We start from the raw sequence: 26,407 nt of genomic DNA, 5'->3' as shown, positions 1-26,407 counted from the left end.
CCTCTACCCACGTCATCAGCTCAGCTGTGATCTGTGGGTGCGACGAGACCTCGAGGGACCGGCCATCATCAGAACCTGCACGCTCTTAACGCCAGCACGACCATCGAGGTAACTCTCTGGTGAGTGCTCTGGGGTCCGAGAAGCCCCGACCCTGAGCCGCTCCAGCACCGAAGTGCAGTCTCCCAGCATCTCCACGATCTGCGTGGGGCCCTTCTGCTCGCTGCTCAGCACGTTGTCTGGTCACTAGCCGCTGGCTTGTGCCCTTCTGTGACGACATCCGAGAATCATCACTGCTGGTCTGGTTGCTCCAGACTGGCCCTTGCTTCCATCTTTGCGAGAAGCACCCCGGACCCTCCTGGTCCACTCAAGACGCCATCTTAGGCCTACCACGTGGCCCTGAGAACTGCCAAGGCTTGTTGCCCCATCCTGGGCCCAGCGACGCCGACAGCATCATCCTTCGTGGGACAGCTCGCACCTCCGCCGTGGTCGCCGACAACGCCTCCTGGTCCGTGAGACTGCAGAGCCTAGCGTCGCCCACTCACCTGGTCGAGGTGACGGCCAACCGGTGCCTTCCTGGTACCCTCTGACTACTGGCTAGTAGTACGAACTTGGTCCCCTCTGCTTTCAGGTTTCATCAATCTCCGATCCAGGCTTGGATCTCTACAAACTATTCAGCACTGGTCGCCGGCCAGCAACTCCTTTTCTTCCGGCTCCTGGCTCGTCAGCGAAGACCCCGACGCCTGTAAGACTTGTGCAGCCGCAGCCCTCGTGGCTAGGTAACTCGGCATTTCGGTGCCTGCATAGCCTCCTTACTCTAGGGTCCCGAGTCCCTCGCTTCCGACTTGCCTTATCGGGTCCGCCCGAGACCTTAATCTTTCCGTGTCTTCGGACACTTGTTTTAATTGTGCACTTGAAGTATTTGCTAAAGAGATTTGGTTTGTGCTTAGTACCCTGTCCTCATAAAGAGTACAGGGCTGTTGTGATTCTTAATAAATATACTGTTTATTTTCATAACACTTGTGTGGTGTCCTTTCACTGGGTGTTCAAGGGGTACATGTGTGGTAAACAGCTGGCTTAACACGCCCTCTCGAGTCTTTAGCCTTAGACTGCTCGTATCCACGCTACTAGGATAGCTGGTCTATAGGTTGACTTACAACCAAACACCATAAGGGTCGTTGGAACGATACATAGCGGTCGCTAGAATAGCGAACGTTGCATATCGGGCCAACTTCTCACACTTACCTGCTAGTAATTTCGCATTCCACTTCCATAGTATATGGTTTTCCGTGCCCCTCGGGCATTTGTATAAATTGTGCAACTTAATGTATTTTCGTAAGAGTTTTGCTGTGTGCTTAGTGCCCTGTCCTCATACAGAGTACAGAGCTGTTGTGATCTAAATAAATACACTGTTTATTTTCATAACACTTGTGTGGTGTCCTTTCACTCGGTGTTCAAGGGGTATATGTGATGGTATAACAGCTGGCTTAACACACCCTCTAGAGTTTAGCCCGAAGACTGCTCGTATCCACGCTACTAGGATAGCTGGTCTATAAGGTTGACTTACAACCAATCATCAATAAGGGTTGTTTGGACTGATACATAGTGATCACTAGAATAGTGAGCACTGCATATCAGGCCAACTTCTCACACTCGCCACTAGTGGTTTCCCGAGTTTGGCTCCCAAACTATCTCTGCCTAATAAAGCATAGATGTCGTATAATTTTTGGTAATGCCCTCTCCTGATTTGCAAGAGCTGTTTGTGCTTAGGCGTTGGCGTATAGCCACCGCTGCTGCTTCCCCCTTTATGTTGCTCAGCATAATTGCCAAGACTTGGTCAAAATTACCAAACAGTTTCATCCCCAAGTCCAGGGCAGGTCCTGCCCCGTACTCATTCTGTATCTGTTTTAATACTTTAGGAATAACTGATATGGTTGGGGTACTGTGTATTCTAATATATACTGCAGACTCAATTGTTACCCAGGTGGTACAATCCTCAATTGAGGGAACCACTCCCATTGGCATGCAAATTATCTGAAAGAAACACATAGTGATAGACTCCTTGCCTTAGAATTACCCCCAGGCGTCAGACTGCATCCTCAAAGTTTTCGTCAGCAGTGCCCTTGCGCTTTGGTAGGTGGCGTTGTGCAGCTCCGTGTCAGTCGTTGACGTCCTGGTCGCCCAAAATGACGTCACGGGTGCTACTTAGATGCCGCCCACGTGCGCTGACGTCCGTTCTTTCTTTTTCCGCGACAGCAAGCGCAGATCTGGGAAGAGCAAGTACCCCCAATCATCATGACTGACTTTTTGTCTCTATTTTTCATAGAGTCTTCAACTCCTGTTGCAGTTAGGATGTCTTGTTTTAAGTACTGCGAGGATTGTCATCGCATGATGTCGGTGACGGATCCGCACCAGGTGTGTCTTTTCTGCCTGGGACGCGACCACAACCCCCAATTCGTGCCCCGACTGCCGGGCCATGGCGATGAAATCTTTGTAGGAGCGTTTCCAAAAGCTGCTGGAGGCCTGGCGGTCGGCTCCGCGCTGTTCGAGGTCCCTGTCTTGTGGGAGGTTGAGTCATCATCATCGATTCTCAAGATCCAAGTCTATGCACTCGGGGTCAGGTAAGGTGAAGCACAAGAAATCAAAGAAACTTCATCGTTCTCTGACTTCCCCTCACCAGTCACGCGACGCGGCTGAGATTGCCTTTGGTGCCTTCCCCACGGCTCCAGTGGAGCCAGTGGTGCTGCCGCCGCCCTTTCCGGCCGTCGGCAAATCTGGCACAGATTCAGGAGTTCCTATCGCCCATGGCTCGCCTATTTTTGTCGTCAAGTCCATCTGGTGCGCCTTCGGGCCCCGCGGTCCCGACTGGGAGTTCTAGTGTTCCATCGCCTGCAGCTCCAGCCCTGCATTGCTGCCGGCTTTGGCCCCAGCGCAGTGGGACCCCTTTTGACCCAGACCTGGATCGAAGGTCGACGCGGGTTGACCTCAGTACACCTCCACCTACCCCACTGGCACCACTTCCGACGTTGCCTGCTCCTCGGGACAACGTCGCCCCCGGTTTCAGCCCCAAAGGGGACGCTGCGTCATTCTATGCCGTTCTCGTTGTTGCTCGGGGATTTCTATTCCCATGTCCCTGCTCCTTATTTTAGGCCTGTGGAACGGCCTGAGGAGGAAGGGGAGGACTGGGAGGGATCTGAGGACCCTCTCGCAGCTGAGGATGACCATGACTGGGCAGAGGAGATGGGGGAAGCAGTAGTTTGGTTACCTCACGTGACATTGGCATTCTGTCTCCTCCTACCGTGGCTACGGAGGAGGGCGCTAGTTATGCAGTGGTGTTGCTTAGGGCGGCAGAGACACTAAACCTTGTCCTCCCTACTGTGGCCGTCAGGACTAACCTCCTGACAGACGTGCTTCAGCTAGCAGCTACTTCTGCGAATCCGCTGCTCCCCTTCAACGATGCACATTCCGACGTTCTTTTGGGCATCTGGTCCAGGCCCACCACAGGGACTCCTGTGGATAGGAGTGTGGCCCGATTCCATCGCCCGGCTCCGGGTGACCCTATTTTTCTCTCCCAACACCCCACCCCCGAGAGCTAGGTTGTCCAAGCCTCTGCATCCCCAACTGCCTTCCCTTCAGCACCACCGGATAGGGAATCCAAGTAACTGGATTAGTTCGGAAAGAAGATTTTCTCTTCCGCCAGTTCTGCGCTGCAGTCCTTAAACACCGCATGCCTCTTGGGCCGTTATTCCCACTCTGTGGGATATGGTGTCGCAAGTACTGCCTCAATGTCCGGAGGAGGCCCGGCCGGCTTTCTCCCAGGCTGTTGCAGAGGGGAGAGACGCAGCTAAGTTCATGATTCGTTGTGGGCTAGACACAGTCGACTCACTGGGCAGATCGATTGCAACGACGGTGTCGGTTTGATACCACGCCTGGTTGAGGACAACTGGTTTTTCGGGGGATGTCCAAAACATGCTTATGGACATGCTTTTTGATGGCCGTCCCTCTTAGGCGACAAAGCGGACAGCATATTGGAGCGGTTTAACCCCTTCGCTGCTCATGACGAGCTCAGCTCGTCATGAGGCACACTGGAGCTGTTTTCCTCTGACGAGCTGAGCTTGTCGTGAACAATGGGGATTCAAAGCCTCCCAGCACAGGAGGGGAAAAGCCATAGCAGCCAAGATGTTAAGGACTCACAGGCTAAGGTCAAATCCTTGGGGCTGTCTTAAGTCGACCCTCCTCTGCCTTCTGCACCTTTCATGGCACCGGAAGGGGCGCCGCATCTTTCGCAACCGAGCCACAAGCCTGTGTAGCAACAATCTCAGCGCAGCCACGGGTTACGCCCTGGCGGACCAAGGATCCAGCGGGCGGGTGAATCCACCTCCACCCGGCCACTTCTGCCTCCAAACCTTCCTAGTCCAAACTTTCAGACCCATCAAACGCCAGTGTGCGGCAGGCTTCGCCGTCACCTCCCCCACTGGCGCACCATCACATCGGACAGGTGGGTTTTAGAGATAGTCCGGTGACTACCTCTCCAGCCATGCCACCTCGGTTCTACCGCATGTCGGGGAATCACTTGGTGCTTCTTCAGCAGGAAGTTGTGGCCCTCTTGGACAAGGGGGCCATTGAGCGCGTTCCGACGCCAGAATTAGGTAGTGGTTGCTATTTCCACTGCTTTATGGTGCTCAAGAAGGACAAGGGCCTGCGTCCTATCTTAGACCTCCAGAACATCAATCGCTTCCTCCGCAAAGAGAAGTTCAAGATGCTCACTCTGGCTCAGGTCATGTCTGCTCTCGATCCACAAGACTGGATGGTAGCACTGGACTTGCTATATAAGTAAATATAACATAACATATAACATAACATGTGTATTTCCACATCCCAGTCCTGCGGGCCCACCGGCGTTACCGGCGGTTCACGGTAGGCCACAAGCATTTTCAGTTCACCATGTTCCCTTTTGGCCTTACCAGCGTCCCTCGGGTGTTCACGAAAGTGATTGCAGTGGTCGCAGCTCATCTGCGCAGATCAGGGGTTTCACTCTTCCTCTATCTCGACAACTGGTTGTTGAAGGTGAGTTCGTCCCTGGCAGTCGTCTCCCACCTCCAGACTACGGCCGACCTCCTGCATTTTCTGCGGTATTCCATCAACATGCTGAAGTCGCACCTGGTTCCCTCTCAGGAGATCCTCTTCATCTGAGCGGTTCTAGACACGGCGCAGTTTCGGGTTTATACCCCCGAACAGCAAGTCCGGGCTATTTGAGCTCTGATTCCGATCTTTGAGCCCTTGTCCCGGGTTTTGGTCAGAGTGATTCTGAGGCTGCTGGGCCTCATGCCCTCCTGTATCCATCTGATCGATCATGCCAGATGGCATATGCAGGCTCTGCAGTGGGATCTGTAGTTCCAGTGGGCGCAGCATCAGGGGGACCTGTCCGATCATGTCCAGATCTCGGAGGGCAGTGCACGACAGTTGCAGTGGTGGCTCACGAACTGGCATTGGGTTGACAGCAGAGCCCTTTCCCTTCTCCAATCGGAGCTTACTGTGGTAAAGGATGCGTCCCTCCTGAGATGGGTCGGCCACATGGGAGAGGCTGAGATCAGAGGTCTCTGGTCTCCGGCGGAGTCCAAGCTCTATATCAACCTTCTAGATCTTTAGGCGCTGAAGGCATTCCTTCCCTCTGTCAAGGGGAGAGTACTGCAGGTGTTCAGACAACACCACCGCCATGTGGTACCACAACAAACAGGGCGGGGTGGGGTCGTGGACCCTATGTCAGGAGGCTCTGCGTCTCTGGACATCAGGGCGTTTTCCTGGTGGGTCAACACCTGGCAGGTTCTCTGAACGCCAGGGTGGTCAAACTCAGCCGCAGGTGCATCATGGATCACAAATGGCGTCTTCACTCTGAGGTGGTGCAAGGTCTCTTTCAGCAGTGGGGAGAGCCTTGATTAGACCTATTCGCCGCCGAAGAGAATAGGCAATGTCATCAGTTCAGCGCGTTGGAATTTCCAAGGCGGCACAAGCTCGGGGACGCTTTTCGGCTTGAGTTGAGTTGCGGTCTGTTGTACGCCTTTCTGCCTATACCACTTTTGCCCAGAGTGCTGAAGAAGATCAGGCGCGACCGGGCACAAGTCATCCTTGTGGCTCCGGACTGGGCTCGAAGAGTATGGTATCCCGAGCTACTCAGTATGAGCATCGATCCTCCGATCAGACTGCCTCTTCGGGAGGATCTACTGTTGCACCAGCAGGGGGTCGGTCCTCCACCCAAACCTGTCCACCCTCCAGCTCTTTGCGTGGAGATTGAGCAATGGCAGTTGATTCCTTTTGCCTTGCCTCCTGAAGTTTGTGATGTCATTCTGGCAGCCAGGCGTCCCTCCTCTAATGTGGTATACGCCTGTAGGTGGAACAAATTTGTGGCATGGTGCGCAGTAAAAGCTGTGGAACCCCTTTCTGCCCCTCTTTCTGAAGTACTATTGTTCCTTCTTTCTTTGGCCCAGCAGGGCTCTGCTCTGGGCACTATCAAAGGCTATCTTTCTGCTATTTCGGCCTTTCTCAGGGTCCCTGATCAGCCCTCTCTTTTCAAGTCACCTGTTGGAAATAAATTTCTCAAAGGCATTACTCACCTTTTTCCTCCTATTCCTTTCGTGATGCATCAGTGGGATTTGAACCTGGTTCTTACATACTTAATGTGCGCTTCCTTTGAGCCCCTTCACAACTGTCCTCTTCTCTTGACTTTGAAGACTGCCTTCCTGGTGGCCATCACCTCCGCTAGGTGAGTGAGTGAGCTCCAGGTTCTTTCTTGTAAGCCTCCTTTCCTTGCAGTCCATCCGGAAAAGGTTGTGCTCAGGCCCCATCCTTCCTTTTTGCCAAAAGTTGTCACAGCCTTTAACATTGGGCAAACTATTTCCTTGCCCACCTTCTTGCCACCTTCCAGGGAGGAAGAGAGGCTCCACCATCTGGACCCAAAGCGTGAGCTCTCATTTTATCTCAACCGCACACAACAGTTCGAGGTGAATGACCAACTCTTTGTTGACTACGTTGGCACCAAAAAAGGTTGGGATGTACACAAGAGTAACTCGTTGGCTAAAAAGGAACATCCGGTGGGGCTGCTTGCTCATTCCACCAGAGCTACTGCAGCCACTACTGCATTGGGACATGATGTGCCCATGCAAGACTGTCAGGCAGCTACGTGGGCCTCATTGCACACTTTTACTAAGCACTACTGTCTGGACAACCAAGTCCCAAGAGACTTCTTCTTTGGCCGTTCTGTTCTCCTGTGACTTTCTGGTGTGATCTTGGTTCACAGACCCACCACCGGGTTGGTACTGCTGGGGTATGTATTCTAAGGTAAGGAATCTATCACTATGTTTTTCTTTCAGATGAACAAGTTACTTACCTTCAGTAACGATATATCTCTAAGAAACATTAGTAGTGCTAGATCCCTTACCGCCCTTCCCATCCTCCCCGTTCTTCGAACTGATTTCTAGGGTTAAGGTCATCCCTTTCCGGACCCTAATTTCAATGCACCAGTGATCAGTTTCTTGCATGGCTCTGCGTTACTGGTGCTGAAAGTCGTGTACAGAACTGACGTGAGCGTGCGTGGGTGGCATCTAAGTAGCGCCCGCGACGTAGTCTCTGCAATCCCAACGCAAACGACAGACGCAGAGCTGCACGACGCCACCTACCGACGTGCAGGGGTACTGCTGACGCAAACTTTCCTGATCCAGTCTGACGCCTGGGGGTAATTCTAAGGTAAGGAATCTATCACTACTAATGTCTCTTTCAGATATATTGTTACAGAAGGTAAGTAACTTGTTTGTTAACATTCTGTTTTTCTGCGGACCCTTACGGGGAAATACTGCTGCCAGCTGTGCTATTTTTTTAGCAATCCAGAAAAGTACTTGATCTCTTCTTGATGGGAACACAACCATTATTGCTTTTAGTGTTTGTGGACTAATTATTGGTGTGGGCTGGGCCTGGACTATTCCAGGTGGAGCAGCTCTTGCAGGTTGTAATGTGAGTGTTTACATGAAGAACTGGACAATATGTCTGTATAGCCTGACTACTTCTTTGTAAAGTATACACACTTCCCTTATTGGGAGTGTGTCTATCTCAGGATGTGGAGTGTAAGCCCTTAAGATCAGCAACGTCGCTCCTCCAATGCTGAGCGCACCATGTCTTACGACTGAAGTTGTGTGTTTTAGGGTGCCTTTAAACCAGTTTTTATGTTGCTGGTAAATCTTATAACTACTAGCCGCAGATTCCTTAACGTAGAATTATCCCCAGGCGTGAGACTAAATCCGGAAAACTTTTTGCCACAGCATCCCTGCACGCCGGGATGACGGCACCACGTGGCTCCGCCCTGACGTTTGTCTGCGTCCGTGATGTCAGCGAGGATACATAAGTCCCAAGGCAGCGCGCCTATGTCAGTTTTTTCTCTTTTCCGCGTGCAACGTGAATCCGGATTTTGTCCTGGCCTGTTTCGGGCCCTCTATTCTTTTACACGCTTTGGCGTTAAGTGGAACAGTGTGAGAATGCCTTTGGGCTTCAAGACGTGTACCTACTGTTCACGTCTCATGTCGGAGACGGACCCTCTCCCAATTTGCATGTGTTACCTGGGTGAGCCCCATGACTCAGAGAGTTGAGACGCATGCCAGCACCTTAAGCCTAAGTCACGGCGGGAGCGCCGGATGAAATTGCTGTTGGCGCTCTTGTCCAGGTCGGTGTCATCCCAGCGTCCATCCCCTACCTCGGAAGCAAGGAGCTGCGGGTTTAGTCTGCGACAGACTTTCTCCGCGGCCCCATGGGTGTGGCTCACCGGCCGGTAGGTCCTTCAGTTTATCTCCGAGGCCCTGTCCTCCTTCCGCAGTAGGCGCTATCTCCCCCCGGGACATGCGCCCCCGCCGGACGCCTTCCTGCCCGCTGTTTCCCTACGCAGAGGCGACTAGGGCCCAAATAACAGCCTGCGCTGTGGCGCTGCAGGCCTCTTTGGCCTTTCCTCCACCTCCTGAAACGTCCGCGGAATCCCTTGCCTCGCGAAGTCGCCGGCGGCTCCGGCCCTGGCACCGGAGGTTTCGGCTTCTGGTCGTAGGAGGGTTATTATTTTATTTTATTGGTTTTCAAAATGTGTACAATACAGCAAAAAACAAAAAAGATACATTGTCATACACAAAAAAAAACAGTGGTGTGTTGTTAGCCATATTCACAGTCCTAATCATGTGACAGAACATTGGTCCAAAAGATCATAAGACAGTGGGCCCAGCGGTAAATTTCACAGTGTGCACAGACAGCAGCTGCCATCTACTATACAGTTCAACATGACGTTATTCAATTTGACAGTATTGTACAATGGTCATCCATACTATCCTCAAATATTACATACAGCACTGACTCCTCCAATCTCCAATGAATGCATACAACGAGGTGTATTTAAAAATAGATTATACCGGCCCGACAGTAGCTCCAACGTCCATGCCGGCATCATGACTGGTAGACCTGACACCAGATCGTAGGAGGGTGGTGTCGTCGAGGTGCGGTCCTTCGGGGCTGCCCTCATCGGCGCCTGGCGTCGCTGCCTCGCCACAAATCCCTACGGGGCTCCCTGTGGCGTCTTAGAAGAACGCCTGGACTCCGGGCTTGCCCCCAAGTTCCTCTGAGCAGGCGGCTGCCTCACCAGAAGTCAAGTCGGCACCTTTGTGGCACCTGGAGCCTTCCTCCCCAGCTCCAGTGGAGTCGCAGGTGGAGGCAGGGACCTGGGGCGCTTTCCCGAGTTCCTCTCGGTCCTCGACGCGGGAGGCTGCCCTGTCTGAGGCAGAGCCGGCACCTTTTCGGTGCCGTTCTGACTTCGACCCCACCCCATCCTCCTGAAGAGCACGTGGCGGCAGAAGTCAACCTGGAGCCACGAGTGCCCACTCTAGTGCTGATCGACGTCGATCAGGCACTTGTGGCAGACTTCATGGAGCCGCACCGGCTTCGGGTTCTGGATTCGTCCCCTGAGGTCCCTTCTTCTCCAGAGGTCTGCCATCTGTGGTGTGTTTCTCCCCGGAGACCGAAGACAGGGTGCCGTATTGTTGCCTTTTCACCTGCATCTTCCAGGAAGGGCTCCTCGCCGTCCCCACGCCCTAAATCCTTGAACCCTTCTTTCTGTGGCTCGCAGATGGCTTTTCCACAGGCCTCTCTGCCTTCCCCAGGGGCCCCTCAGGTTAGGATAGAATAGGATATACATTTATAAAGCGCGCAAATGCAAACAGCGTCTTGGCGCTAGTGTAAGTGGGGGGAATGTCACACGGCTAACAGGCTATACTTGTGAGAACAGCAGAGTTTTTAGATTTTTCCTAAAAATTAGATGGTTAGGCTGCAGTCGCATGGCAGCTGGTAGTTTATTCCACAGCTTAGCTGCACAATGAGAAAATGTTCTACCACCCCATCTCACTCTCCTAATCTTGTCTACTTGCATGAAGCAGGAAGCAGGCATTGCTAGACCTTAATGTCCTGGCTGGGATATAGGGGCTAAATAGTCTCTGCATATCCTTGGCCCCTCCCCATAATACGCTTTATGGACAGTACATAAGGCCTTGAACTCCACCCTTTGCTGTACGGGGAGCCAGTGGAGGGTTTTAATTCCCACCTTTGGGAATGTTTAACAGCAGCCTTGCAGCTGCATTTTGCAAGGACTGTAATTTGTTACTCTGGGCTTTATCAATTCCCAGAAGCAACGCATTACAGTAGTCTAGTTTAGAAAGCAAAAGGCCCACTACCACTGTCTTTTGCAGAGCCTGGCCAATAAAAGGGAACATTTTTCTCAGCTTTTTTACAAGGAAGAAGCAGGAGGAGGTAAGGCTGTTTACATGAGCTGAAAAATTGAGCTGACTGTCAAAAATCACCCCCAGATTTCTGACTTTTAGGCACCGACCTAAGGCATTCCCCTGCACTTGTTGTCCACCACGCAGAGTTCCACAGGGATTGTCCTGGCCCAAATTCCATGACTTACGTCTTATCTGTATTGATTTATAGGTAGCCCTGGTTCATCCAGGTCAGGATCTCCAAAAAGCACCCATGGAACCTGGCAGCAGTATCCTCTGGTTGTTTAGCCAACGAGATGATTAACTGAGAATCGTCTGCATAGGATTCCCCATTCATCTGTGGATCCCCCACTATTCTGGGGCTGGACGCTTCCCCCAGGATATGGGGATGGACGGCTCAGTCTGCAGCCGTCGCCTACGAAGGAATTACTTTCTCCTCTGCTGCACCCTTTGGAGGCTAGTGTTGCCTTTGTTCGGGGTATTTCCACAGCCCCTGGTGTTCTGCGGATGAGTGAACCTATCATTCCGTTTCCTACGCACAACCTTTTGGAAGTTCTTCACCAGGGCTCTGGTGGATGTGGGTTGTTCCTACCCTTTGAAGCGTCACTTCATAATTCTCTTATGGGGGTATGGGGGTGCCCTTCCACGGGTGATCCGGTGCCTCAGGCGCTTCTGCATCATCACCGCCCTGCTCCGCATGACCCTGTCTGTCTTTCTTTCCACCCTTCTTCTCAAGGCTCTCTTCTGTGGAATGCCTCAATATGTTTGCCTGTGGGATTGTTTTCTCCGTCTCGGGAGGCCCGGTGGTTGGATTCATGGGGGTGTAATGTCTTCACCTCTTCTAGCGCTGCCTTGTGTGTGTTGACCAGGGTTACTTCCAGTCTGTGAGACTCTGTGGAGTCTCTTTTTTCTCATGTCTCTCATGAGGGAGCCCCTGCTGACCTACGGGGCCATGTGTTGGATGGGAAGGAGTTGGCCGCATTTATTCTTCGTGCGACCTTGGATGTTGCCAATGCTCTCGGCCGTGCTATGGCCACTGTTGCTGTCCGTTGCCATGTTTGGCTACGTGATGCTGTTTTTTCCTGAAAATATCAGGGAACGTCTGGTTGACCTACCCTTTGACGGGGTCCTTCTGTTTAACACTCATGCGGACTCTGCCATTCAGCGCCTTCTTGCTGGGCTCCGTCCTCCTCCTCCTCCTCCTCCTCAGTAGGTGGGTTTCTTGATCCTCCGGGCCTTGGTGGGAGGTGTTATCCCACTGCTCCTGGAATCTGGTGTTGGAGTGACCGTTACACTTTCTGTGAGGGTTTCTGTGCCTTCAGGGTCCTGGGTTGGCCTACTTCTTCAGTTGGCTGTTGGTTCAGCCCCCCCCATGTTTTTGGCAGGAGTGTACATTTTGGCTGGTTACTAAGCCTTCTGTGGTTTCTGCCACATGCTTTCTAGTTTGTTCTCTGATGCGGGATTTTCTTCCCTAAGAGTGGTTCCCAAAACTTTTTTGGGACTTGTCCTACCCTACGTGGGGTATTTGTAGCTATTGGATAGCCTTGTCTTACACTGGGAGGGTGTGAACTCCTCCTTGCAGGTTCCTCGCCCTTCCTGGTGTTGCTGTATGCCGCTGGTGCGTTTTCTTGGGGAGCTGCAGTGTTTTTGCCTTTTCTCTGCTGTTAGGCCTGGTCCTCTGTCTGGTGTTCGAGAAGGGTTGTTTTCCTGTGTTGACGGCTTGGTTCGTCCTACTTGTTTCTCCTCTTGTTTTCCGGCTGGTTGCTTGTTGGCACCCAGCTATGCCTGCCTGGACTTTGTGGTCTGGGCATTTAGTTTAGTGGCACTTATCGGCGTCCAGCTGCTCCCGTCTGTTCTTCTGGTCTATGGCCAGGGGCCTTGGAGTGTTGCCTGGCGCCCCTGCTTCTGTTTTACGGGAGCTTGGTGGGCCTATGTTTTTCTTCTCCCACCTGCCTTATTGCAGAGGCGCTGTTCTGTCTGGTCTGTTGGCTTCCAGCTGTGATGTTTTTGGCTGCCCTCTTCACTGGGTGTGTTCCCGGTGGAGGGCTCTTGTCTTAGTTTCTATTCTTCTCCTTGGAGTCTCTGGGTTGCTCTTCTTCTTCAGTACTCCTCTGCGTTGCCTGTACCTGGACCTTCCGGTGGAGGTCCCTGGTACATGCGCTGTTGGCCTCCTTTCGTATTGCCTGTACCTGGGAATTCTGGCGGAGGTCCCTGGTACATTGGCTGCTGGTCTTCTCCCCTATTGCCGGTACCTGGGGCTTTCTGTGGTGGTTACCTGTGGTTCAAGGTAGACCTCAAGCACTTACAGTTCACCGTGCTCCCCATCAGCCTTACCAGTGCCCCTCGGGTGTTCACCAAGGAGATGGCTGTGGTCGCAGCTCATCTGCGCAGTTTGTGTGTCAGTCTTTCCCTACCTTGACGAATGGCTGTTGAAGGCTTCCTTGCCCCAGGTTGTTCTCTCCCACCTGTAAACAACAAAGGTACCAGAGGGTCTCAAGAGATGTGCCCAAAAATATAGAAAAGCCACCCAAACACCCAAGACTCTAAAAAGATGCGGCACAGAAGGCTCTCAAAGGATGAGGAAAATACCCATCAGTCACCATACGGATCCGCCCTTCATCATTTGGGATTTTATCCGAACGACCCGTCTGAGAAGATCGGTGCCACAGTCAGAGGTCAACCCGGTGGTGAGGGGGTTCCTCAGAAGGTATAGGCACTGACAGTGTGGTGTGCCACTCGATGTTAATGAGTGGCCAGAGACATGGGACTGGGGTGTCTCTGGCCTCTGTGCCTATACCTCCGGAGGAACCCCCTCACCACCGGGTTGACCTCTGACTGTGGCACCGATCTTCTCAGACGGGTGGTTCGGATAAAATCCCAAATGATGAAGGGCGGATCCGTATGGTGACTGATGGGTATTTTCCTCATCCTTTGAGAGCCTTCTGTGCCGCATCTTTTTAGAGTCTTGGGTGTTTGGGTGGCTTTTCTATATTTTTGGGCACATCTCTTGAGACCCTCTGGTACCTTTGTTGTTTACAGGTTCCTATGGGGATTGTATCCAGAGCTTGGTCTTTAAACTTCCCCCAGGTCCTCCTCCACCGTAGTGTTTTTGTTGTTCTCTCCCACCTTCAGACTACTGCAGACCTCCTGCATTTCCTGGGGTTCTCTATAAAGGTGCCAAAGTCACACCTGACTCCTTCTCAGACGCTCCCTTTCATTAGAGCTGTTCTGGACACAGTGAAGTTTCGGACCCATCCTCCCGAGCAGCAAGCACAGGATATTCAGCTTATGATTCCCATGTTTTAGCCTCTATCCTAGATTTTGTTGAGACTGACTCTGAGGCTGGTGCGCCTCATGGCCTCCTGCATCCTGTTGGTAAAACATGCCATGTGACGTATGCAGATTTTACCGTGGGAATGGAAGTTCCAGTGGGCACAGCATTTGGGAAAGCTCACCAACGTGGTCCTGATCTTGAAAGGAACTGAGAGAAATCTGCAGATTGGGCCAACTGCAGACCCCTCCCCCCTACCCAACCAGATCTCACAGTTATGACAGATACGTCACTTCCTGGATGGGTCGGCCATCTGGGAGAGTTGGAGATCAGGGGACACTGTTCTCCGGCAGAGTCGGAACTCCACATAAATTTGTTGGAGCTTCAAGCAATTCGATTGGCATTGAAAACATTTCTTCCCTCTATCAAGGGGAAGTAAGTGCAGGTGTTCACGGACAATACCACCACCATGTGGTACAGCAATCAGGCAAGGTGAGGTGGGGTCTTGGACCCTTTGTCGAGTGGCCCTGCATCTCTACACATGGCTGGAATAGCAGGGCATAACCTTGGTGGTTCAACTCCTGTCAGAGTCTCTGAACGTCGAGGCGGACAAACTCAGCCGTCGATGCCTAGCAGATCACGAATGGCGTCTCCAGTCAGAGGTAGCGCAAGGTCTCTTTCAGCAGTGAGGAGAATCTTGGTTAGATCTGTTTGCCTCCGAAAAGAACGCGCAGTGTCAGCAAGTTTCCAAGGCGGCTCTCAGTCGGCGCACCATTCGTCGCAGGTTGAGCTCAGGTCTGCTGTACACCTTTCCACCCATACCACTGCCCAGGGTTTTGAAGAACAGGAGCAACCGGGCCTAAGTTATTCTTGTGGCGCCTGAGATGGCGAGGAGAGTCTGGTCTCCAGAGCTTCTGAGCAAGAGTGTCGATTCGCCAATCAGGCTGCCCCTTCGGGAGGATCTTCTGTCGCAGCAGCAAGGGTGGGTTCTCCACCCAAACCGGTCAACTATGCGCCTCCATGCGTGGAGTTTGAGTGCCGACAGTTGCTGGCTTTTGACCTTCCTCCTGAAGTGTGTAACATTATTTTGGCAGAAATTTGTATTATACTGTACAGAAAGATCTATTGACCCTCTTCCTGCTTCTTTCGGCTCTTCTTCTATTCTTTCTAAACCCTTGCCTGACAGGGCTCTTTGTGGGTACTCTCAAGGGCTATCTTTCTACTCTATCCACTTTTTTGCTAATGCCAGACCAACCCTCTCTCTTTAAGTCTCCAATTGTACATAGGTTTCTGAAGGGGCTTGCTCACTTGTTTACGCCCTCACCCTTTGTTACGCCGCAGTGGGACCTTAATGTGGTCCTCACCTATCTTATGCATGCTTCCTTCGATTCTTTACACAATTGTTTCCTCCGGCTGCTTACCAGCAAGACAGCCTTTTTAGTGGCAATTACATTTGCCCGGAGGGTGAGTGAGTTGCAGGTGCTGTCTTGCACACCTCCCTACATGGTGTATTTTCCAGACAAAGTGGTGCTTCGCACCTGGGCTTAATTTTTGCCAAAGGTTGTGACCCAATTCCATCTGGGTCAATTCATCACGCTCAGTGGCTGTCACACTGCCTTGTAGTGAGCGTAGCTTGCGAGCCAGAACAATCTGTGGGGTTGAAAAAATAGTGGACAAATAGTGCATTTTCAAGGAAATTTGAGAAATTAAAATAATAATAATACATTTAAATGACCTTACACATGAAGTCAAGTAGGAATAAAGTAATTAGATGTAGCAATGAGAAGTAGACATTAAAACTTGTAAAATAAATTACAGCATGGGTTTTAGTGAAATGTAAGGTGTAATTTAATGACTTTCTCAATTAAAAAGAGTTGATCTCTTATTCTGTACAAGAGTGTTGAAAAAATAAAAAAAGCTTCTGGAGGAGAGTTGATAACCTGGTTATGTGGGATTTGGGTATTGATATTCTGTACCCTGAAGTGTTTTGAAAATTAATGGATTAAATGGTTGGGCTCTATACAATGCACATTTGTTAAGCCCATCATAAAAAAGGCCTCTCTTCTAGCAGCGCATTAGGCTGGCACACAAATCCCTGTGGCTTGCTGTCGTCTGAGGCCACAGTCGTTGATTGTGAGTATGCACAGCTGCACAATCTGCGTGCCTTGAATCTGGGGCGCACTCCAGAATAAAATTAAATTAGAGTGTTAAGCGTAACTTTTCATTTCTACTTCTCGTTTCTATTCCATACTCCAAACTAGACTAACACAAACCTCTGAAAGAGAGGCGCTTTTGGGGGAAAAATGCATGCATTCTGGTCTACAATTGGTATCAGCTGTACTCTACCACTCTTGCAATCAATATAAACCTGGGAAAATACATTTTTCAGTAGTTGAGTCTCAGGATTTTTGTTTTGTCAACACTGTAGACTTTTGCGCCTTGCAGAATAGTTTTAGGGCACCTGATTGTCAAAATGCAGAAGTGACCCCCAGACGACCACGACAGCTTCAGCAACCAGGCCCCCCAACAGACACAGACACCTCAGACTCACCGCCCCCCAGCCACGTCAACCCCTGCTCTCCTGGATCCACGTCAACGACGAAGACACCATAAAAATCCTGAACACCATCCACTCCGGCTCACCATCTGTGCACATGCCCGCACCACATCTTCAACAAAGCAAGCTCCACCATCGCACCCCATCTCCTCAAGATCATTAATAGCTCCTTCCCAGAGAGCTGGAATTACAGCGATATCCACGCCTTACTCAAGAAACCCAAAGCAGACCACAAGGACCTCAAGAACTTCCGGCCCATATCCCTTCTCCCGTTCCCGGCGAAAGTCATCGAGAACTTTGTCAACAGGCAACTGACCTCCTTCCTCGAAGAGAACAACATCCTGGACCCGTCCCAATCTGGATTCCGCAACAATCACAGCACAGAAACAGCCCTCATCGCCGCCACCGACAACATCAGGGCCATGGTGGACAAAGGAGAAACCGCAGCCCTCATCCTCCTGGACCTTTCAGTCGCTTTTGACACCGTCTGCCACCACACCCTCCGCACACGCCTCCACAACACAGTGATCCGCTACAAAGCCTTGGACTGGACCACCTCCTTCCTCACCGGCAGAACCCAGAGTGTCAACCTCCCCCCCATTCCATTTTAAAGACACCAAGATCATCTGCGGTGTACCCCAAGGATCATCCTTCAGCCCGACACTCTTCAACATTTACATGGCACCTCTCGCCAACATCGTCCGTTCGCACGACCTCAACATCATCTCATACGCCGAGGGCACCCAGCTGATCCTCTCGCTCACCAAGGCCCCCACCGCCGCCAAATCCAACCTCCACGAAGGAATGAAGGCCATCGCCGAATGGATGAAGAACAGCCGCCTAAAGCTGAACTCAGACAAGACCGAGTTCCTCTTTGTCGGTTCCACCCCCTTCACCTGGGACGACTCATGGTGGCTGGCCGCACTGGGAGCTGCACCAACGCCCACTGACCATGCACACAACCTGGGGGTCATCCTGGACTCCGCGCTGTCAATGACCCAGCAAGTAAGCGCTGTCTCCTCCTCCTGCTTCAACACCCTCTGAATGCTCCGCAAGATCTACAGATGGATCCCCACCAGAACGAGAAGGACCTCGTCAGCAGCAGACAGGAGTACGGCAACACTCTCTACACAGGAACCTCAGCCAAACTCCAGAAACTACTTCATCGCATACAGAACGCCTCTGCACGTCTCGTCCTCGGCATCCCCAGCCACATCACAGCCCACCTTAAAAACCTGCACTGGCTCCCAGTCAACAAGAGGATCACCTTCAAGCTCCTCACCCACGCTCACAAAGCACTCCAGAACACCGGACCAGCGTACCTTAACAAATGACTCACCTTCTACACCCCGAACCGCCAGATCGCTCCACCGACCTAGCCACCGTCCCCGCCACCGTCCCCCGCATCCGATAAGCGACCGCCGCCGGCAGATAATTCACCCACCTCGCTGCTTGAACCTGGAACACCCTCCCCATCCGCTACGACAGACCCAGGACCTGCTGGCCTTCAGGAGACTCCTCAAGACCTGGCTGTTAGAGCAGTAGCAGCGCCCCCAACCCCTCCTCCCAGCACCTTGAGACCCTCACGAGTAAGTAGTGCGCTCTATAAATGTATTGATTGATTGATCCACCAGACAAAGTTGCCAACTAAACGACATCACGGTTTCACTTTGTCTCATCACTCGTTGATAGCATGGTTCATAGCTGTCAAGTGACCCTTTACGTTTGTGGTAATATGCAACCAAGTGGCATTTAGCCAATGATGTTACACATCCCCTGACTTGTATTTTCATGACATAAGATGGCGTCCACTTGTATGGTGCGTTTTCTTCCCAGAAGAGTAACTTGGCGCTGAATAGCCAATTCAGTGGTACTCATTTTATCATACTGAAAGAATGAAAGGCTAAATGCACTTGAGTGGGGGTGAGCAGGAGAAATTCGATCTGTGTTCATAAGGTCAAACACAGATGAGCCACCCATTTGTAACATCCCTAGAGGCACAGTGCCCGCTACTAACTGGCGTAGGCGAGAAAGGCTTAAACTTTATCTTAACTCAGGTCTCTGGAGGGAGCCTTGCCGAGGGCTTCTTGCAGGTGATATTAAGTGTGATGCTGTCTGCTTCTGGGGACACTATTTTAACCCTCTTTATCTTGTGGGGTAAAAAAACTGCGACAGGAGAGCAGCTGATAACTTTAGCATGACCTGAGCAGAAATTCCTCGCCACAGCACCTGCTCGTATCCACGAGGCGCCAATGGGCATCCCTGGACTCCAAACGATAACTGACCGCTTCCAGTGAACCCAGACGTGGGCACCCTGTCACCTCCTCCGGGACTCTGGGTCCCTGCTCTGAAGCCCCTTTCCCATTGCATGAGCGTGCTACCGCTCGCCTGTGAGAATAATTTGCCACCCACAGCAGCCTCCCTCCCCTCCCCCAATCACAACGCTGCAATAGCAGCGTTGTAATTGGTGCAGTGCAGGCGCACAGCGTCCAAGCCAGGCACCTAATGGGAGGCACTTTTCTCTATGCAGCCTACATAGAGAAAAGGGAGAGTGCTGTGACTGCTTTGGTCCGCCCCAGGACGACCAAAGCAGTCAGGGCCCACAACAGTGGGCACGCCACTCCCCCTCCCTTCACTCGAGCAGGACCGCTCGCCCACAACCAGGCACTTATGCTTTCTCGCAGTGCAAGAAGCAGAAACATAAAGTGGTAGTTTTACCATTATATGTTTCTGCTTCTCGCACTGCGAGAAAGCTGTGAGGCCACGTCCCTGTGGAGGAGCCGCCACTTATCACGCTGCCCACCTTCTTTGCTCCCCCGCATCCTTTAAGGAAAAAGAGCGTCTCCACCGACTGGACCCAAAAAGTGCATTGTCGTTCTACCTTGACCACACAAAAAAGTTCTGGTTGGATGTCCAACTCTTTGTTATGTTATGTTATGTTAAATTAGTCTTTTATAGCGCACGGCTACTCCAATAGAGTGTCCCGGCGCTTTTATAGACAGCCAGAAACAGACAGACACAACACAGTGAAATAAAAACAGAGCAGTAAAAATAAAAGCAGACCCAGCAATAGAAAAAGGGCGCACTAAAGGGCAAAGAGCCATGTTTTGAGGCCCTTCTTAAAAGTCAGTAAATTAGATGTGCTGCGTAATGCCAAGGGCAAAGTATTCCAAAGCTGTGGTGCCCGCAACCTAAAAGAGCAATGATTCAGATCTCAGAGATCGGGCCGGATGGTAAAAGGCAAGCCTCCTTTGGAGATATTTAGCTCCCGAGGCATAAAGAGCCTTGTGAGCCAAGGTCAAGGCCTTAAACACTATCAGCTTCCGGATGGGCAGCCAGTGGAATGACTGCAAAAGGCCAGAGACTGTGAAGGCCAAAAAGGGTCCGCGCGGCCGTGTTCTGGACCTCCTGCAGACGTTGCAGGAGATACTCCGGCAGGCCAAGGTATAATACGTTGGAATAGTCCAATCTTGAACCAATTAAGGCCTGCACCGTAGTCTTCCTATGATCTTCTGAGAGCAGAGGGAGAAACTTCCGGAGCATCCTGAGGAGGCCAAAATAAGTTCCCGTGAGAGCAAGGATCTGAGATCTTAGCGTCAGCCCATTATCAATCTTGATTCCCAAATTCTTTGCTAGCTGGGACGAGCGCGCTGGAGGAAACATATTAGCAGGCCACCATTCATGCCAGTCTGGGTCAAATGGGCAGCCGAAAAAGAGTACCTCAGATTTATCTGAGTTGCACTTGAGGCTGTTAAGCTGGAACCATTTGAAAACAGCCCCAAGGCACTCACGGATACTCTCTCCATCATAATCTTCTCCTTTCCCGCACGTAAAGAGGAGCTGGGTGTCGTCAGCATAAGATACGATCTGGGCCCCAAAAGACTCCACCAATGCCGCCAGAGGTGTCATAAAGATGTTGAATAGAGTCGGGCTCAACAGGTGCGGGTAGGTGGGAACTAAGTGTGAGAAGTTGGTCTGATATATAGTGCTCACTATTCTAGTGATCACTGTGTATCATACCAAACGACCCTTATTGATGATTGGTTGTAAGTCAACCTTATAGACCAGCTATCCTAGTAGCATGGACAAGGGCAGTCTTTAGGCTAAACTCTAGAGGGCGTGTTAAGCCAGCTGTTATACCATCACATATACCCCTTGAACACCAAGTGAAAGGACACCACACAAGTTGTTATGAAAATAAAAGGATATTTATTTATAACAAGTCTACCCTGAACTCTTTATGAGTCCGGGAGCTAGGCACACAACAAAAGAAAATACTTTAAGTTGCACAATTTACACAAATGCCCGAGGGGCACGAAAAACCATATACTCTAAAAGTGGAATGTGAAATACTAGCAGGTAAGTAACAAGATCCAGAGACTTCAGGATCGCTAGGACTACACTACAGAACCCTAAGGTTAGGAGCAAGAGGCCTAGGGAGATCGGCTGCAGAGTGTGCACTCTCACGCGGGATACGGGACAAAGTCTATGGATGCTAGTTTTCGTAAAGTTATTGTTATCGGACGAATCCGACTAGCTAGACTGAAAACGACAAAGGATCTGGACACTTGGATAGTGAACCTATGTTGGAGCACCGAAATGCTCAGGTTACCTAGCCCAGGGGCTGCGGCTGAATAGGGTTCAAAAGACGTCGGGAATCCTCGTTGAAGTCTATGGAGCCTGAAAGAAGAAGTTGCTGGCAGGCGACCAGTGAAGATATTCGGAGGGATCCAAGCCTGGATCGATGATGGAGATGACCTGAAAGCAGAGGGGACTCAGTTCTTAATCACTAGCCAGTGATTAGGTGGGCACCAGGATGGCACCGGATGAAGTCACCTCGACCAGGTGAGTGGGCGACGCTGGACTCTGCTGTCTCTCGGATCAGGAGGCGTTGTCGGCGACTAGGATGGAGGTGCGAGCTGTCCCACGAAGGTGTCTGCTGTCGGTGATGCTGGACCCGGGATTGGGGCAACAACCCTTGGCAAAGTCAAGCCCACGCGGTGGAGTCAAGATGGCGTCTGGGGTCGACCAGGAGGGTCCGGGGTGCTTCTCTCTTGGAAGGGAGCAAGGGCCAGTCTGGAGCAACCAGACCAGCGATGTAATCGTCGTGGTTCGTCGTCAGGAGGGCCACTAGCCAGCAGGCAAGTGACCGGACAACGCGGTGAGCAGCAAAGAGCAGAAGGGCCCCACGCAGATCTTGTGGATGCTGGGGGGCTGGACTTTGGTGCTGGAGCTGCTCAGGGTTAGGGCTTCTCAAACCCCAAAGCACTCACTCGAGGATCCCTCGGCGGTCGTGCTGGATAAGCGTTGTGCTGGTTTTGAAGATGGCCGGTCCCTCAGGTCTCGTCACACCCACGAATCTCAGCTGGGCTGAAGATGCAGGTAGAGGTCAGAGATGCCAGGGAATCCGGGTCTCGTCGATCTGGTCAGTCTTGATCCGGAGGATGGATGTACAGCAAACCGCAAGCGCTTAGATGGTGCCCGCTGGTGCAGGGTGGCTACTCCTTAGCCACAAGGGAGAGTCTTCAGAAATGTTCAAGAGTTCTTTCGTGGAAAGTAGTCAAGATTCAGAATTATCTAATTTGGGAAGGGGGCCCGCTCCTACCTTTATTCTAAAAAAAGGGGCTGGCACGCGACTAGGTCCTGTCCATGGGTGCGACCAGGAGGGGGGTGGTTACACCTCTCTCCCTTGTCCGGACTTTCCCCAGCTCAGGGGCTGGTGTGCCCCTGGAACTGGTTTAAGCCGGCATATGCACAGTGAGCACCGGGGTGCCACTTGCAGTCACCTTCCTCTCAGCCCTGCCTACCTGGGACACACAAAACCCTGTCTGGGATGGTGCTAGCACCGCCCCTGACAGGAAACCCTTTGTCCAAGCTCTCCTCGCTGGAAGGACTCCCAGCAGCAGGAGGTCAGACTTGTGTCTGTGGTGGCAGCATCCATTTTGTGGAGCTGAGGCTGTGTTAAGCTTTAACCGGGGTTCACAGTTACATACATGTCGTGTCCCTCTAGAAGGGTGGAATGCTAACCCCGTCGCCAGAATTGGCGAGGGGTTAGTATTCCAATTCGTATGACACCTTACTCGACATGTTTTGATAAAACGATACCAAAGTTGGCAAATAACCGCGAGGATTATAAGGCACTTAAGAGTATATGGTACGCGTTATCATGGAACAGCTATTAGGACTTGGTTCCGCAAGCTGCAGACGGGCTCAGCTCATGCCAGAGCACCATCTCACATAATTCCAAGCACTCTGCCTTCAGGATTGTTAAGGCCTGCCATAGGAGTGACTGATAGGAATACATGTGTCCATTTTAGGGTTAGATATAGGAATACTATATCTAAAGCAAAGGGTGATTACACCACCTTGCCCCAGCTGTCGTGCAGCCAGTTGTGTCAGATTTGGATGGCCAGCCAGGGGTGGCATAATACATGCTGCAGCCCCTGGTAGGCCCTGGGTACACCTATGCCCTGGATACCTAAGGTATACTGTACAGGGACTGATAAGGCGGCCCAGTACCAATTGGTAAATGCACCTAAGGTACATGTGTGTCAATTTAGAGAGAGAACAGCTAGGCTGTGGGTCTGATTTGCAGGCCCACAGCCCGAGAAAGTCGTAAACCAGTGAAGCAAAAAGCAAAAATCTGGGGTGATCATAGGATTGCAGACCCTACTCTCCTACACTAAGAAAGGTGGGTAGTTCAGACAAGGACCATCTCTCGCTTGGATGTTATCTACATTAAGATCTGCCATGCCCTGGCTAAGAAAAAGTTCCCTGACGGATTAAGGGCCCATTGCACCAGGGGAAAGGCTGCGACTACGGCCTTGGCTTGGGGTGTCCATTTGTGGACATCTATCGGGCGGCAATGTAAGCATCCTGCCAAGCACTACTGCCTGGACAGTCGGGTCCCCAGGGGCGGGCATTTTACCTGGGTCCTGCAGGACTTTCTATTGTAAAGTATTGGTCTGCAACCCATTTCAGGGATGTTATGGCTTGGGTATCTAATTCAAAGGTAAGGAATCTGCAGTTATAAGTCTCTATCAGATGAACAAGTTACTTGACTTCTGTAACTGATTATCTGGTAGAGACTAGGTGCTGATTCCTTACTGCCCCACCCATACCTCCCTTCTTTATGGACTAATTTTGTAGGGCTAAGGTAATTTTGCACACGACGACGTCAATTACTTCGTGGCTGTACGCTTTTGGCGTATAAAAATCGAAAAGTACTGATGTCCGCATGCCCGAGTGGCTCCCATATAGGTACTGCAACATCACAACCGACACTACTGATGCCGACAACGTCACTTGGAGCCGAATTGAGCCACCTGACAGTGTGCGCAAGGGGTATTGCTCAATGCATGTTTCCTGATTTAGCCTGACGCCTGGGAAATTCAAAGGTAAGGAATCTGCAGCTAGATAGAGTCTCCACCAGATAATTCATTACCAAAGGTAAGTAACTTGATCTTTATGCACCAGTCTTGAGAATGGACGCATTTGTTTACTCAGCTGATGTGAAATTTGCAAACTAGGTTACCAGCTTTGCAATGAACATGATTTGTGTGGCAAAAATACAACAATTATTGTTTGTAGGAACAAGAACATGGCTTGGTTAATGTCTGAACCGATTATATAGTTTGCGAATAAGGATTTTGGCAGGCTTGATGCAGTCCAATAGGGCCCCAGAGGTGATCACGGGCACAAGGTGTGAAAAGAACAAGAATTGTTTGAAATGAATGGATGGCATTTTTAAGTGAATCAAAAGAGGTAATGCTATAGGTTGAGAAACAAAATATTGTTACAAGTGCTTTGTGAAGCTATTGGATGAAGGGGTTACTTATTGAAGGAAGACTTTGTGTGTTCATATTGTCGTGGGGTGGATGGATCAAATCGTTATAGTCCTTTGGATGAATAGTGAACTGGGTCTGGCATTTAAATGAGTGCATATGCATGGTCAAAGTGCGAGGGGACATTTTCTCCATTAGGAGATAAGAATGACGTGTAGCATGTCTTAAGCAAATCTACACAATGCGCTTTACCTTAAGGTACAAACATTCATAGTCTCATTCGATATTACAATTAACTTAATTTCTGTTTTTATAGGAAATACAGCAACAGAGAGCTGCTCAGAAGCTCACTTTTGCATTTAATGAGATGAAGCCCAAATCCATCCCTTATTCCCCAAGGTACTTTAATAATTGTTGTCATACTGAATGCTTTTAATTATGCTGTCATTCTTTAGTCTTGCTAACTACTGTATTCTTCATGTAAATGCACCTGTTATCGTTGCTGTTTTAGATCTGTTACCTGCTTGGTAATCCTCTCTCATCTGGAAGAGACACGTTAGTGATAGATTCCTTACCTGAGAATATCCCCAGGCGTCAGACTGGATCCAGAAAGTTTTGCTAGCAGTACCTCTGCGCGTCAGTAGGTGACGTTGTGCGACTCCTCGTCCATGGCTGGCATCGTAAGCGCTGAGATGACGTCACGGAGACTACTTAGGTACCACCCATGCGCGCTGACGTCAGTTCTTTCTTTTTCCGCGCCAGTAAGCGCAGATCCGGTTAAAGCACGTACCTTAGTCACTTTTTGACTATCTTTTAAGACTTTTTATCTCCTGTAAGTTGTCTCTGGTGCACATAGGGATGCCTGGTTTTAAGTGCTGCGGGGCCTGCTCACACAATATGTCGGTGGCTTACCCGCACAACATCTGTCTCTACTGCCTTGAGCGCAGCCACGACTCCCGGTACTGTCTGGACTGTCGGGCCATGGTCCTGAAGGCCTTGAGGGAGCAGTGCTGGAAGTTGCTTGAAGTTCGGCACTCGTCCCAGCGCCGTTCGCGGTCCAGGGGCCGTTCTAGAGAACGCTCGCATGACCAACATCATCGCTCCTCGGGCTCCAAGTCTTCACCCTCGGATTCGGGTAAGAGATGAAACAAAAAGAAGTCAAAGAAGCAATGTCGCTCTCCAGCGTCCCCCCGTCGGTCCCCGAATGTGGACGAGGGGGACAGGGGTTCTGTCCTAGCAGCTCCTCCGGAGCCTGGGAGTCCCGTGGCACAGGTGCAAGAATTTCTTGCTGCCATGGACCGCCTGTTCAGGCCTCGGGCACCCGCCGGCGTGCCTTCAGGATCCTGTCAGGCCGTCGGCTCCGGCGCCGCAGGATCCAGCGCCGCTGGCTCCGGCCTCGGCGCCACAAGGTCCCACGCTGCCGGCTCCAGCCCCAGTGCCACCCTCGGCACCACCTCCGTTGCCGCAGTGGATGCCCTTGGTTTCACCCCTACCCCGGTTCTAGGACAATTTTGTACCCATCTGGGATCCGAATTGGGACACAGAGCCGATCCGGCCCCGTCTGGCGCCGTTCCAGACACCATTTATTCCTTCCCCGGTCCCTGCCCCGCCGCCGCGGTCTGGGCCACATACGGTGGAGGTGAAGGATGACTGGGAGCGGTCTGAGGATCCTCTTGCTCGTCAGTGTGACTCTGAGCAGGATTGGGCGGACGACTAAGAGGAGGCTGGCGACCTCGATTTCTCTTCTGACCCGTGGTTTGCCTCTCCCCCGCGTACCATGGAGGAGGATGCTGAGGTCCTCAACCTTAATCTCCCTACAGTCGCCCTGAAGACTAATCTCTTCACTGAGGTGCTCCAGTCGGCATCCACTTCGTCAGAGCTGCTGCTGCCATTTAATGACGCCCTCACTGACGTCTTGTTGGGCACTTGGTCGCTGCCGGCCAACTGGACCCCTGTGGATAAGAACGTCGCCAGGCGTCATCGGTGACCCTGCCTTTTTGACCACACA

The 26,407-nt window shown here is 51.4% G+C and overlaps 1 protein-coding gene across 1 annotated transcript in view; it reads left to right on the top strand.

Moving 5' to 3' along the window:
* Positions 1–26,407, top strand: part of LOC147733678 (transient receptor potential cation channel subfamily M member 7-like) — a 1,990,815-nt gene that overhangs the window by 1,796,017 nt on the left and 168,391 nt on the right. The window contains exon 35 of the mRNA XM_086958252.1: positions 24,716–24,798. Within this exon, the coding sequence (XP_086814378.1) occupies positions 24,716–24,798 (83 nt within the window). The remainder of the gene's footprint in view (positions 1–24,715; positions 24,799–26,407) is intronic.

The sequence above is a fragment of the Lissotriton vulgaris genome, chromosome 2_1 (assembly GCF_964263255.1).
Source record: "Lissotriton vulgaris chromosome 2_1, aLisVul1.2, whole genome shotgun sequence".
NCBI classification, from domain to species: Eukaryota; Metazoa; Chordata; class Amphibia; order Caudata; family Salamandridae; genus Lissotriton; species Lissotriton vulgaris.
Note: the sequence above shows the minus strand (reverse complement) of the source record. Positions and strands in the feature narration are given on the sequence as shown.